Here is a 13961-nt window from a genome sequence, read left to right as displayed (position 1 = left end):
AAACATCTGCAATTTGTCCTCATCTGTCTAAAAGACATGGCAGAAGTCATGAAATTGATCATTTAACATACCTAAATGAGAGTCTGAGATGTAGCTCTTGGGTTCTTTGCAGTTGACCTTGGGGTGAACTTGCTGGGACGATTGGCAACTGGAAATAAGCCCAAAAGCCTTCTCAAATGGACAGGCAACAGTTGCTTCTCTAAGATCATTGCTGATGTCTTTCCTTCTTGGTGTTGTGTTAAAATTCACCTGAATGGTCCAGATTGGCAAACTGCCAACATCTCAGCTGTTAGAGGTGCTCACACTTGCTGATGATCAGCAAGTCAAGTGCATTTGATTACCTGCTACTTACCTACTTAATTCTAATAGGTTTATTTAGTTTTTCACACAGTGCTTCTGAATTTTGGCTTAGTTTTTGTTGTACGAATGATGTCACACTGTAAAATACTATGTGCTGTTGATAATCTGAGGTCGTATTTACTTCATTTTAAGACAATTTTTTTTAGGAAGAATTCTATAAGAAGAATTTTAAGAATGGAAAGCAGGTATTTCACACAACTGTGTTTTGAATTATCCGTCAGTACACACTGGGCAGCCCTAACAGTCTCTAAACTGCATGTCTGCAAAGGGCGGTGAATTACCCCAAAAACTGTATTCGTATTTCAAAACTTAGTTATTGTATCATTAAATTGACTATTGCCACAGAAATAATAAGTTGTTTGGACCTGCAAGCTGTTTTTTAATCATAGCAGTCAAACATGAACGTTTAGTCTCTTTAAGAAATCTCTGTTTTGTTTTAACCTGAACTACTCGCTATACTCTACAAAGATCAATTTTCAATGGATAAAAGCTGTTTTGTATCACATAGAGTTGTATGAAGCACATTTGTATGCAATAACATAACCTACCATAACATTTTTTATGTAGACTGCAGGCTGTGAGGTGTTTGACTTGAAGTTACATTATATATACAGCTAAAATATGGAATGGAAATGGTTTCATTCCATTTTATAGTTGTTTAAGGTAAATATTTAAGGTAAATACAGTACCAAAATAAGATGCAGTACAACTGCTTATAACAGCAAAGAAAATAGAAAATGTTATTATGCCAGTGGTTGTAAGTGTTAGAGATTTACCTGCATTTTTAAGCCCTTTGGCTAGAGTCATCAGTTTGTTCGCTAATGAAACTTCAGAACATTAACAAAGCTTTCTGAATGATTTTTTTACAGATTATGCATGCGGTGAAAATGAAAACTGTCATGGAACACTGGTGAAAATGAATCAAACAAAATTAGCCTGATTTTTTTAAAAACTAACACGAAAAATTTAATGAGAGTGAATATAATAAAAGGGCAGCAAAGTATGACCCTTTTATTATATTCACTCTTGTAGTTAAAGCTTTTGTCCAAAGCAACAAGTCCATATTGTGTTCATACACTTAAATAAACGTTGGCTCTGCAGGTTTTAGCATCTGACCCAAGTACACAGTAACAGCAGCGTCTCCCCGTTACTGTGTACTTGATTGCAACTTCAAATCTTTTGACAATAAATACCTGTTTTGTTATCTCTCTACCTTCAGAGTCAGAATTTATTGTCATTGTACAGCAGCACAGCAAAATTAAAAGCTTAGCCTTTAAAGTGCAGATAACTTAACAAACAGACATTAAACAATCGACAATCGGTGCCATCATTCAGCATTCAACAGTTATTGCCTGAGCTGAGAATGTAAAGTGCGAATGCATAACAAGATAAATGAACTGTACCCTTTAGTCTGGTCTGGGGGAAGTGTGTGTCTTTGCTTTTCAACCAGTTTCAAACAGCTTGGGATACAATATTCATATCACGAATTTGGTATTTTGGTATTTTAAGCAGCTGGCCCCGAACACCATTCCTCATCCCCAGGCAGGGGGTGGAGGTTGGCAGAGTGGAGGAAGGAGTCTTGTTCTGAAAACACACTTCCAACTCTGGCTGTTTACATCTTTTTGGCACGTCTGCGGCTGTTTCCGTGACAACGGGAGTAAAGATAGTTGGGATGTCTCACAGAGGCAGTACGCCGGTTGGTGCCAATTGCTGCCAATTGCTGGACGTGAGCTGAAGAAAGAACAGCAAACGCATGATGTGGGAGAGGACAGTGCCGCCGGTGCCATTACCTCAGCGTGAACCTGTGGGAGAAATCAGCAGACAAATGCAGCTTCTGTTTTTAGGCACCAGCTGCCTTGTTTGCCTTTCACTCTCACCGGGAAATGACATTTCCAGCTGCACTAGGCTTGATGTTTGGTTAAAACACACCTGTCTTATTAAAATAAATGACAGTGTGTCGACAACAATCACCTCCCCTTTTAATTGAGGTGCTGGTCGTTTGACCAAATAACAATGTCAGGTAAAATCAATAGTCTGTATTTTTGTCCTTAGTGATATATACATTATATATTCAGATACATAATTCTTGTATAAGTATGAGTAAAATCTTTTTCTTCAATCCACTCGTGAAAAATATTGATGTCACACTGATGTCACTGATGTCTTCCAGCATCTGGTTAGCATCTGTTGCTATGGTAATAAGACCAACTTACCTATAAAGATATACTTCTCTTATAGAATTTAAAAATTATTCATGGCTCAGGGTGTCTTTTTTTTTCTTCCTGTGGGCAAAACAAGATTATAAAAAGAACACACACCCAGGGATAAAAAACAAAACAAACAATAATAATAAAAATATCAGGTGCAGCCTGGTAAGGCATGTGCTGTATGAGGATAGTGAGAAGGTTTGGTATTGTATAAAGCCACCAAGCAAACTTTTAGAAATTAGATAGGCTCAATTTGGAGCTGTTTTATAGCATACCCAACAATATTGTGAGAAAGAAAAAACAGGTCAAATGAATCAAAGAACACCAGCAGTTAAAAGATAAATAGTTTATGTGAATCTCTCACATAGCATTTACCTTTACTCTATACACAGTGTGATATACAGTATGTCATTGTTTTTTGTACAGTTTGACATGTTTTTTTTTTTCTCAGCATGCACTTTAGAATGCCAACAAAAGGCTCCACGAATACAGACTTCAACTAGTATTTTCCTCACAGTAAAACATACAAAACATAAAAACTGGATCAAAAGCTTGACAGTTTGAGGACACGATGGAGAAACACAGCATCAGACCACCATGACTTTAACAGGTAAGAGCAACGCACCCAACAGTAAGACACAAAAATACATGTTCTGGATTTAAAAAAAATAAACACCTTTTTGTTTTAAAGTTACAACATCATCCTAGAAATACACAAATGATACCCCTTTGACATTTCAAAGAGTAAAGCAGCGTGTTTACTACACAAGGAGGATTATGGGTATAGACACTTGAACAGCTAGCCTATAACTGTGCAGGTTGCTACCAACATGCCACATAAGTTGTGCCACTTGTCAGTCCTGCCCTTTAGCATTGTCAGCTGCATTTTCCCCCTTTGCTTTTCCTCCTGCCTTCTAGTTTAACTGGGCTGCTGAAATCACAGTGTGGATCGGCACTTTTTGTTGTCGGGTGCTTATTGCAAATCCGATCTGATTGTTTGGGTACATGGGATTGCTACTGTGCAGATGTAGCCATTCTAGAAGTCCCACTTTATAACTAAATTTCTGCTACACTTTTGCTCCACCCCGAAAAGGGGAATCGTTTGGAAGAATCAAGTCGTGCAGTTATTTTTTTTATTTGATTTTTCTTTAGCCACCAGGAGTTTTGAGGAATATTCTGGTAAGAATAATTTGGTTTTTGAAGAGACAAACATCTGCAGCACTGACGCAGGGTAGTTGCATGTTAAATACACAGGACGAGGGGACTTCTACAACGGCATCTGCACTGACAGGGGAGCTCTGTCTCATTCACGTTTGTGCTAAAACTAATTTGGAAGAGTCAGCATCAGGTCCACTCGCTGGTCTTCCCTGACCTGTTCTTTCAAACTGCAGATCTCAACCTGGAGTTTTAGGATATACACACACACACACAAACCAGACACACACACACACACATTTAAATGGTAAATGGTAAATGGACTTGTACTTTTATAGCGCTTTTCTAGTCAAACTGACCACTCAAAGCGCTTCTAACACTACATTTACACACAGCTGAGCAATTAACCTATTGAAATTACCAATTAAAACAAAAGCAGAGAAGACCAGAATATCACATTTATTCAACTTCGCACATTTGTCTTTCTATACTGTATATACTTTTAAGTAGAATTTCAAATTAATACACCCCATTTTTAGAACACAAAGTGCCTCAACAGATACATCTTAATACACTTATTGCGAGGGGGGATACCACAGCAAGAAAAGTGATTGATGTTGAGTGTCATGGTGCAACTTGGCAACCACCAACCTGGTTAACCGGCTCGCCATTAAAAGACAGACACGTGGGCCGAGCCACCTGACCCAGATGTGCTGTGTTCTCATATTTACAGGAGCAGTAACTATCTATAGCTTAGATAGTATTTTTTAAAGACACGTTCATTGTTTTCTCCTTGTTTCTCTCCAGATTTCCAAAACAGAAGAAGAAAAATTTGAAATCAGGTAAATTTGGAGGCTTATCAAAGTCCTCCCAGAATTCTTTTTTTTTTTTTTTTTTTCAGCGTTAAGTAATTTCCCTGCTGGCTGAGCCTTTTACTGAATAGCTGTCACTGAAGAGCTTCTGCGAGTCCTCGTCCATATTGTCCAGTAGGAGTGGCCTTATGGCTCCAGATGTGGTCCTCTGCAATAGGTCCTCATTACTGATGACATTCTCATCCCACTGTCATTTAAACAGGAAATGATTTGTCTAAATAATCACATCACAGAGTATCAGAAGCACATCATCTATCTGCATCATTTCAGAAGACTTTACCGTGCTCAGACTTTTTGTGTTAAATACAGTTTATGCACAAACATGAAAACAGTACAAATCCATGGTGCTCTATATGTCTACTTCCAGAGTTCTGAAAGCTTTGTTGTACATTTCAGTGGTTTAAGTTGGGATGATGGGCTGTGAGTGAATAAATAATTAGGTGTACAGACAGAGAGAAATGTTTGTGAGAGCAGTTCTTTTAAATTGTTTGACTTTTTGCTGAGATGTGTGTAAGATGACTCTAGCTGTGAGCCAGTTGCTAAGCAACCTTGTGCTTACGGGTATAGACACACTGTAGGGATGGGTGGGGCACATTGCTGCATTGTTGTCTGCTGTCCCACACCTGTTAGTGTGCAGAGACAATTTTACACCTGTCATTGCAAAACAGTCCAATTAACAATACAAAATGCACCCTTTCAGTAAAGCCAAATTGCTGTTTTCAGTTTGATGTCAAAGTTAATATGAAATCCTGCAAGCTATTCTCAGGAAATTCAGACTAGTCTTTGGGGATTTGAGAAAATCTAATAGCCGTTTGTGATAGCTGATGAGATTTTTTGCTATAAAAAATCTGCAGATTGGTGCAGATTTTCATAATTCCTGATGAAAATTATGCTAAATGTCTCTTGATTATGGTCTCAATTGCTTACAACTACATGTGACATCTTTATTGGTGCCTAAAGAATACAGAGTTTTACATGCCTCTGAACAGAGACAAGGTATCTCTTGGGAATGATTAATGAATAACATCCATTTTCGTACAGATAAACAAAAACACAAACCATAATTATTGACCAAGAAGTTTTCCACACTGCAATCTGACCCTCACACCCCTTCAGGTGGTTACCTTTCTGCCATGGTGGTGCCTTCCCCCAGACCATTAAGATAGAACGCTGCTCTCTGCTTGTGTGAAACCAGTAAAGACAACCTCTTTGCAGTTATCTGTGAGTAAACCAGAAACACAACAGTGGTACTCCATCAAAGGAAAAGTTAAACATAAATGGATGTCAGCAACTGAGCAGAAGTACACACACATGCAGAGAGAAACGAACAACCGGCTGGCATTCTGTGTGTTTAGTCTCCTTGGTAGATTGTTGGTGAAGCCAAAAGCAAAAAATTAAACAAGATACAAGTTGATAACACCCCCTGCCCGCCCAGCATAATAACATTGAATTAATGATTAGTTTCCAAGCTTTTCTTACTGTCTGCCTCAATTGTTTGCTGATAATGGCTACACGATGATCCATGCACAAACATGAGCAGGCAACAGCCGGTGAAGAGAGACAGACTATGTGTGTGAGCTGAATCTAAATTCTGAAAGATTAATTCCTCAGCCTTGCACCCATCCCTCCTCCTAACCCAAAAATGACAGCAAACCAAAATCAAAGTCACAGTTGTGTGTGGATAAAATTAAGTGACATCTCTTTTTCTATATTTGGAAGCACAACTTTTTCAAGGTATCTAAATATAGCAACATCTAATATCCCTGATTATTAATATGTATTAAATGTCATGGCTGCTATGGCTGCTACTTTTGAAGCCATCAGTCAGAGTTGTTTTATTGCAAGTCTCAAAGTACAACAACACCAAGCCAAAGGGAATTCCAAGTTACACAGGAGAACAGACAATTTACTTAGGGATGTTTACTAAGCACATGTAACTTCAAGGAGAAGGGGAAAATGAGAGCTTGCTCAAATTGCCCTGACTATTAATATTGGTCCCAGCTACAGTTTTAAGTACTTATCCACAAATCACAATATCTAGAGTCGAGTTCAGACATGATGACAAAGAGAGGTGGTCTGTTAAGGGAGGATGTAGGTTTTGGGCCAAAAAGGCAACGGGATGCACATCTCACAGGATGGAGGGAATAGGGGAGCGAGAGCGGCGCAGCGGACAGGGTGATCCAAAGGGCGAGGTCACAGGAGACAACCTCAAGGTGTTACCAGCCATGCCAGTCATGCCCGCTATGTTGTTTAAGCTCCGAGATTTCTCATAGCCTTCAGATGAGGGGGCCACAAAAGGTGGTGGTGGAGGTGGTTGTGCAGGTACAGGACATGAACATACACAGGCAGGCAGGCAGGCACGCAGGCAGGCAACGATCCGAGTCCAAGCCAGCCGATTGAACCAAGACAAGACAGGAGACAGGAGTGAAACAGAGCAACAATAACATACTGTACTGTGAGTGCATGCACAACAGATATCCTAACAGTGGCAGTAGGGCAGACTGAGCTCAGATTTTAGAAATGGAGTTGCTTTGGAAAGATAAATAACTTAATTGGATGAATAGGTATTATACTGCAGTTATTCTGACTTAACAAATATACCGTGTACACTGGAAAGTGAAGATACGGGACCACCACAGTGACAATAAAACGTCATCTAAGTAAATTTGCAATTTCATAATTATCGGCGACTTTGCAAATTACACATTTGATAGTACTGTTTTACACACCGTTCTTTACTTTGATATAAAAATCTGGCTCATTTTGAGGCAAAATACTGTATTGTTGATATATTTTACCACAGCTCAAATGTATGTGCTGTATCATGTCACCAAAGCTATCATTCTCAACACCACTGTGCAGTCATGCATAAATCTTTTGCAATAAATTGGACAGTAAGTGCTGTAATTACCTTTGACCTTTCCAAATTGGATTCGATATTCATGTATTTGTCTTGTATGCTGTTGTTGTTCTTGCTTGTGCCTGCTGTTTTAGCATCCACAGATTCACCATTACAGTGCCAGCATGCGTTGACTTAGTAGGGACCTACTTGGTAGGGACCCACTCTGATGTTTACTCTGATGTTGATGCAGAAATCTCACTTTCAATTTGATAGATCTTAAGTGTGGAAACGTGCCATGGAGTGGTTTATGGCACATTTTATTCATACCGACATGATCATATTTACTTGACAATTGCTTTGCACTCCTAGGTCAATCTTCTTTACTTTTAAATCATTTTGTGCTGGAAAATTTATGATAGATTTATGATAGTCTCTCGCTAGCTAGAGAAGATGGATAGCTAAAGTGTTGATATTCCAACATGATGAAATAAATAGTTCAGAAGGGATTAATACAATGAAATCCCTTCCATTTCTATTTTGAACTGTTTGAAATTTCTATCGTACCTAAATGTTGCTTTGACCAATTATGAAACGATTGCTAATACATTTAGCTTATCTCATATAAATAGCTTTTTCATACTATGGAATATAAATTAAACAGGACATGAATCTTACAAATAATCAAGAATACGTTTCTATAAGAAATGTATCAGATATTGTAGAGTCTATTTTGCATATAAATCTAAGTTGCACATGCTCATGATGCTTAGATTCATTTTAAATGTCTCAGTTCAATTATGTATGCTGGCAAATTTGCAATCAGTGCAAAGTAAACAAGCAAGCCAAACCAACCAGATCCTTAATGGAGCATGCCAATCAAGCTGGCATAAAACACTGATGAGGAGCAGCTAATGGAAACGTTGTCTCATTATCGTACTGCACACACTACCATTTGTTTCACTGAGAGGGTATTTTAAACTGGGGCCATTTCAAAACCAGCCAAGCAAGCCCAACAAGGGATATCCTGGGTCTGTGCCAATAGGTAGCACAGACTAAAGTGGATGTTTTATGCATTAACCGTAGAGTGGAGGCGAATGCAGACACAGCCGCTGGCCGAGGTGGCAGAAACAAAGACACCTATGCTACAAAAAAGAGGACAGGCTAGACGTCCTGCTCTGAGAGACACAGCAATCATGTGCCCATTCAGAAGATTTCCACCAATTGTAGTTTAACCTGCTTTACTATTTCACCCACCTTAAAAACAATCACCAGGTAATATAAGAATTTCCAAATAAGGGTCCACCAGCAACCCTAAATTATTTATTGTATTCATCAACATTTGTGTAAAATGGGAGCTAAAATCATTTTGAGAAAATCAATCTATAGTCTAAGGGTATGGTAACAGTGATTCACCTGCTCTCAGGTGTGTGCAGTAGCAATATGAGCAATAACACTTAGAGCCTTGTGTTTGATACTTTCAGGGAGAGGAAGTTAACTTATTTTAGAGGTCAATTAGTCAATTCAGATTAATGCTTCCACTTTATGTCAGCAAGAGATTGTAAATGAAAGTATGTTGAAGAGATACGATGTTCTCATTTATCAAATCAACTGCAGTATGACCTTATTTCTGCTGTCTGAAATGTTCGTTTGATATCGTTCTTTTCGGTCTTTGAAATGTTTTTTCACGTAGAAATGCAACAAGGATTTCTGGTAAAGTGGACTGCACATTATGACTACACAGTTTGATCATTTTACCCATGCACTACTGCAAGACTGAGGGCACATCATGGGAACAAACCTGACAAATTTATCATTCCATACATTTTATTATGTAATGGGGCAACCATAAGCCACATTGAACTTAAATCTTTTGGTAAGTTGACTTCTTCATTGTTTTATGAACTGAAATTCACAGTAATAAAGTATATGGAAGTGAATATTTAATAAAGTCTTCTCTTAATGCAACGTTTTTCCAGCCATAGCTTAGAAACTATTTGTGTGCATGGCAGGCCAATCATTTTCATGCCCTACTATTAGCTGTTAGCGTGGTTATTTAGCCAATTCGTAACCTTCAGACAAAACATAACTTAGCGCATATCATTAGCAAACAATATTAACATGTATTTATCACTAATAGAGTCTTACATCTATACATAAACGGTATGTTTTGGATAGTCAAATTTTTTTAAACATTACTTTATAAGAAAGCAAACATTGATGCTTCATGTTTGTTTTTAAAGGTAACTTTTAAAGGTCCTAATTTGTCGCTAATACACTTTGAATTACAATTCAGTATATATATAGATATATATCTATATCGCGCTCGATGAAGCTGAATGAGCTGATTGATTGTGCTGTAGGTCACAATTTGATTGGTTGTTGTTGAGGAGCTTGTGCAGCCTCCCAGGCTGAGCAGCCTTAAAAAACTTCAGGGTCACGTAAACCTGACCAATTAAATATTAAAATCAAATTCTGTCCTGGTGCCCGTTTTTCCATTTCGTATTTTTGATCTGAGCGTAAAAGTGAAATATGAAAAACCAGGTATCTTTTCATTTTTGATGTTATGATAAAAAAAACAAAATAACCAGTCAATTTTTTATTATTTGATTTTTGTTTGGCAATTGAAAATGGAAAGAACAAATGATACCCTGATTTCCTTTTTCTCCTTTTACTATTGGTCATCGGGAAACCGATGTTGCTGACATCTGCTGCTGAAGTCTGTTGCTTCTGCTATAGTTGCAAACCTCGGCAGAAACGACACTGTAAACATTAGTTTTGCGTCTCTGCATAGAAAAACATAACTTTCCCAAAACAAAAATTTGTCAATTAAAAAAAATAATAAACTGTGCGCCGTTCCAACTAATCAAGCACATCCCTAATTAATACATTATTCTTAAAGTAATCATGCCTAAGGGATATATTTTCATGATTCCTGTTGGCTATTAATATAGTTTGTTTCTTTTGTAAGAATATAGAGAGACTACATAAAGAATATACTTAAAAGGCAACATTTAAACTCAAGCACTACTCAGAATGGGACCACCAGAAGAGTGAATTATTTGCCATCTAAAACAAGTCGAATGCCGTTAGGGCAAATACGTTGTTTCAGGTTTTTATATGGCATCATACAGTTACACAGATTTGGTTACTGTGAACTGTGTTGCAACATGGACGTTCTGTGGTTAAAACCATCGGACAACTGTCTGATGCTAAAGTGATGTGGCTATGAAATTTTTGAGGTTTGAGTTGTTTTAGATAAAATTTTAGAAAAATTCACATTTCTCGTAGCTCGTTCTGAATAGCTGTTCTCTCAGCTCGTCTGTCAGATTTCCCCTGTACTCTACAGCTTTGGCTGCTGTCTACTGCAGACAAGACACTTACGAGTACTTGACAAAATCCTACTTAAAAAAACTAAATATCCCCTTAAGTAATGAAAACAGTTTGTATCAGTAATCAGTGAGTGATCGGCAGCTCCTAAATTGTAAGAATCGTCTCAAGGTGCTAAGAAACTAACTCTTTTCTGTAATTAACTTTCCGCCTGCATGACGTGTACGTGGCAGAATTGGTCTCTGCTGCTGCTTCATTTCAGCAACTGTAACTTTTCTGTCTAACCTAACTCTTTGATTCTTCATTAAAACCTTTTTGTTGCATAATCATCACACAGTTTTAAAAATAACAGGTTGAGATTTTATTATATTGTGTATTTTCTTTAGTAAACATCAGAATGTTACAATACAGGGATAATGATGCTCCTTTATTTCTCTTTTATTGCTCCTTGTATTTGTCACAATTTGCCATCTGCCAGCATTATCAGAGCAAACTAATAAGGATTTGACCTGCATAGCAACAGTAACTAGACGGGAAGGGACTTTGGAAAGGGTCAATAATATGACAGATTTTTGTTTTCTGTTTTGCTTTGCTTTTTACTCTATGAAACTATTACAGTTTCATATTATCACTGATAATAAACTGAATAAAAGTATATCTGGCATATCAGAGTTCTGAGACATTGGAATTTTGGTACATTTTTACACACAAAGAAATCAAATGCTTATGAGTTGACAAGCTCAAAATTGATCCTTTGAACCTTTTTCTATTCCTCTGGTATAAAAATCTCTGTGTCTGCCTCATCATCTTAGAGACAGATGATACTGGGAACTTATGTTGGAGCTGCACATGAGCAATGAATGTGGCAACAGCCAAAAAAGTGCGAGACGCGGTCAGAAATGTATTCAAGTGTTTCCAAGCAACAAGAAAACATGAATAAATTGTCAAAGAGTCAACTGCATGTATGCACAGGCCCCTCAGAATTGCCAAAAAACATTGTGACGTATGTAATTGCTGAGAGTCACAACAGCAGATGTACAGGTTACGTTACCTGAGCTGACTAGGCCTGAACAAACAGCCTTCCCCCTTCCAGGGATGTGGTTGTACCTGTCACTAAGGACATGGTTCAACTAATAAGGACCCCATTTGATGTCTGTGTCTTGAAGGCCATTGTTGTTTCCATTTTATCTTTTCTATCTTCTAAAATATTAACTGCTAAAACATATATTAAGAAAATAGCTAGTGGTCATGGAAAAAGAAAAGAAATCTCACCCTAACTTGTAGGTGATTTCTAATCAATCAATTCAGTATAAACATTAATAATGCATTTAAAACAAATATACTTTTTAATGTAGCACTAATCATGACGTTAATACAGATAATATTTTTGGTATCCCATAGTTTATTTAGTCTATGTTCAACTGAATTAAATATGAAATCAGAAATTACCTGTTTTTCGTATCCCTCCATCTGCCGGGCAGGTGTAGTCACTAGCAGCAAGGAGGAAACATGTCCCCCCACTCCGGCGGTCCTGCTCCCGGGTGCTGGATCTTCTCATGGGGATCCTCTCTTCTGGAGACATGGTAAGGTCACTGCCCCCGCTGCAGTCTGCAGATAGAACTGTGAGTAAAGAAAAAATATATAAAAATATGCAACATTCCTACCAGTCTACAAGAAATACATTTTATTTTCTGTCTCTATGATTCAGGCAATTTGTGATCTTCTGACATGGACCAATTTACACCTGGCTTATAATTTAACAGTCATGACATTAAAATGGTGGCATCAATATTTTCAAGTGCTTAACAGACACATAGATTCTTTCTTTTTTTCTTTTTGCCAGTTGCCAAGCAACTGAAATTACTTTTTCTCCAGCGATAAAAATGTAGGTCTTCTTTAGAGGAACATTTCCAAAATGAACTTCACAGTAACATTCGATTTCTTAGTACAGTCAAGTTGTGATTATGATTAATGGCTATGTAAGTATATATACATTTGTAGTCAGAGCACAGGTATATCAATCCAAAACAAATGGAACCAGAGTCATATTGTGATTCGCAACAATGAAGCAGCTCCTACTGTAGTTATTGCCATACTGAAAGAGCCGGAACAGCGTCTGGTCTTTTCCATCTTTTTATTCGAAGACTTTTCAACAATTACTTAGTACTTGGGTTCTTTGGGGGAAGAAAATCTAGACCTTGTCTAGTTGGATGCTCTGTAAATTCAACTCACACAGCACTAAATTTACTAAATGGCACTGCAAAAATCTTGAGCCACCCTTCATCTTTTTATAGTTTATTGTCTATAAAACAGGAAATACGGGAAATGGTTTATTGAAACATCCAAACATTTGTAGAAATGCAGTACATAAGGCAAAAACTGAGTTTATAGAATTCTAACAAGCTTGAAAGTCAATATTTGGTATGAACACCTTTATTCTTCAATATGGTCTAAACCCTTTTAGAAAAGCTTAGTGTGAAATTTCTATGAGTAGTCTTCAGGAATAGTTCACCAGTGCTTCTTGAAGGACACTCCAAAGCTCTTCTTTGGATGTTGGCTGCCTTTTGTACCATTCTCTGTCAAGATGATCCAGCACTGCTTCAATAATATTGAGGTCTGGGCTCTGGGAAGGATTCATGAATCCACCTTCAGTGGATATTAAAAGTTGCAAAGATAACTTTTAATATTGCAAAGATAACGTTTCATGGCACAACTTTAAAAGCTACACTGTGTAACAACAACAAATGTCCATCCATCCATCCATCATCTGCTGCTTATCCGGGGGTCGGGTCGCAGGGGCAGCAGCTTGAGCAGAGAAACCCAGACGTCCCTGTCTCTGGCCACTTCCTCCAGCTCTTCCGGGGGGACCCCGAGGCGTTCCCAGGCCAGCCGAGAGACATAGTCTCTCCAACGTGTCCTGGGTCTCCCCCGGGGTCTCCTCCAACAACAAATGTCTATGTGCAAAAATTTTATCAAAAGCTTAAGTCTTAATTTAGGCTCTCTTACAGAACCATATATGTATAGTGATGTACAGTCGCAGCTGTGGGTGAGAAAACAGGAGAGCTTGGGGTGACAGAGGAATTGGAGTCACGACAGACATCAAAGACACCCCACATAAAAAGTCTGCACCAAATGTCACACACCATCATGCAGCGTGGTGGAGGTCAAAGGTCAGATGGTGTGTAGTGAGTGTGGATA

At 38.1% G+C, this 13961-nt stretch overlaps 1 protein-coding gene across 4 annotated transcripts in view; it reads right to left on the bottom strand.

The window, feature by feature from the left end:
• Nucleotides 1-4553: 4553 nt before the first annotated feature.
• The window catches only part of kcnc2 (potassium voltage-gated channel, Shaw-related subfamily, member 2), an 84503-nt gene continuing 75095 nt past the window's right edge, over nucleotides 4554-13961 (bottom strand). Inside the window, exons 3-5 of one of the 4 annotated variants that reach the window (XM_072377585.1) lie at nucleotides 12213-12383; nucleotides 5719-5813; nucleotides 4554-4781 (exon numbers count right to left, since the gene is read on the bottom strand). In XM_072377585.1, coding sequence (XP_072233686.1) covers nucleotides 5752-5813; nucleotides 12213-12383 — 233 coding nt within the window. In that variant the 3' untranslated portion in view covers nucleotides 4554-4781; nucleotides 5719-5751. Of the gene's footprint in view, nucleotides 6869-12212; nucleotides 12384-13961 lie in introns of all 4 variants that reach the window. The other 3 variants (XM_072377586.1, XM_072377584.1, XM_072377583.1) reach the window with 3 other exon arrangements.

This window comes from Leuresthes tenuis, unplaced genomic scaffold (assembly GCF_036924035.1).
Source record: "Leuresthes tenuis unplaced genomic scaffold, fLeuTen1.0.hap1 SCAF_23, whole genome shotgun sequence".
Lineage (NCBI taxonomy): Eukaryota > Metazoa > Chordata > Actinopteri > Atheriniformes > Atherinopsidae > Leuresthes > Leuresthes tenuis.
Note: the sequence above shows the minus strand (reverse complement) of the source record. Positions and strands in the feature narration are given on the sequence as shown.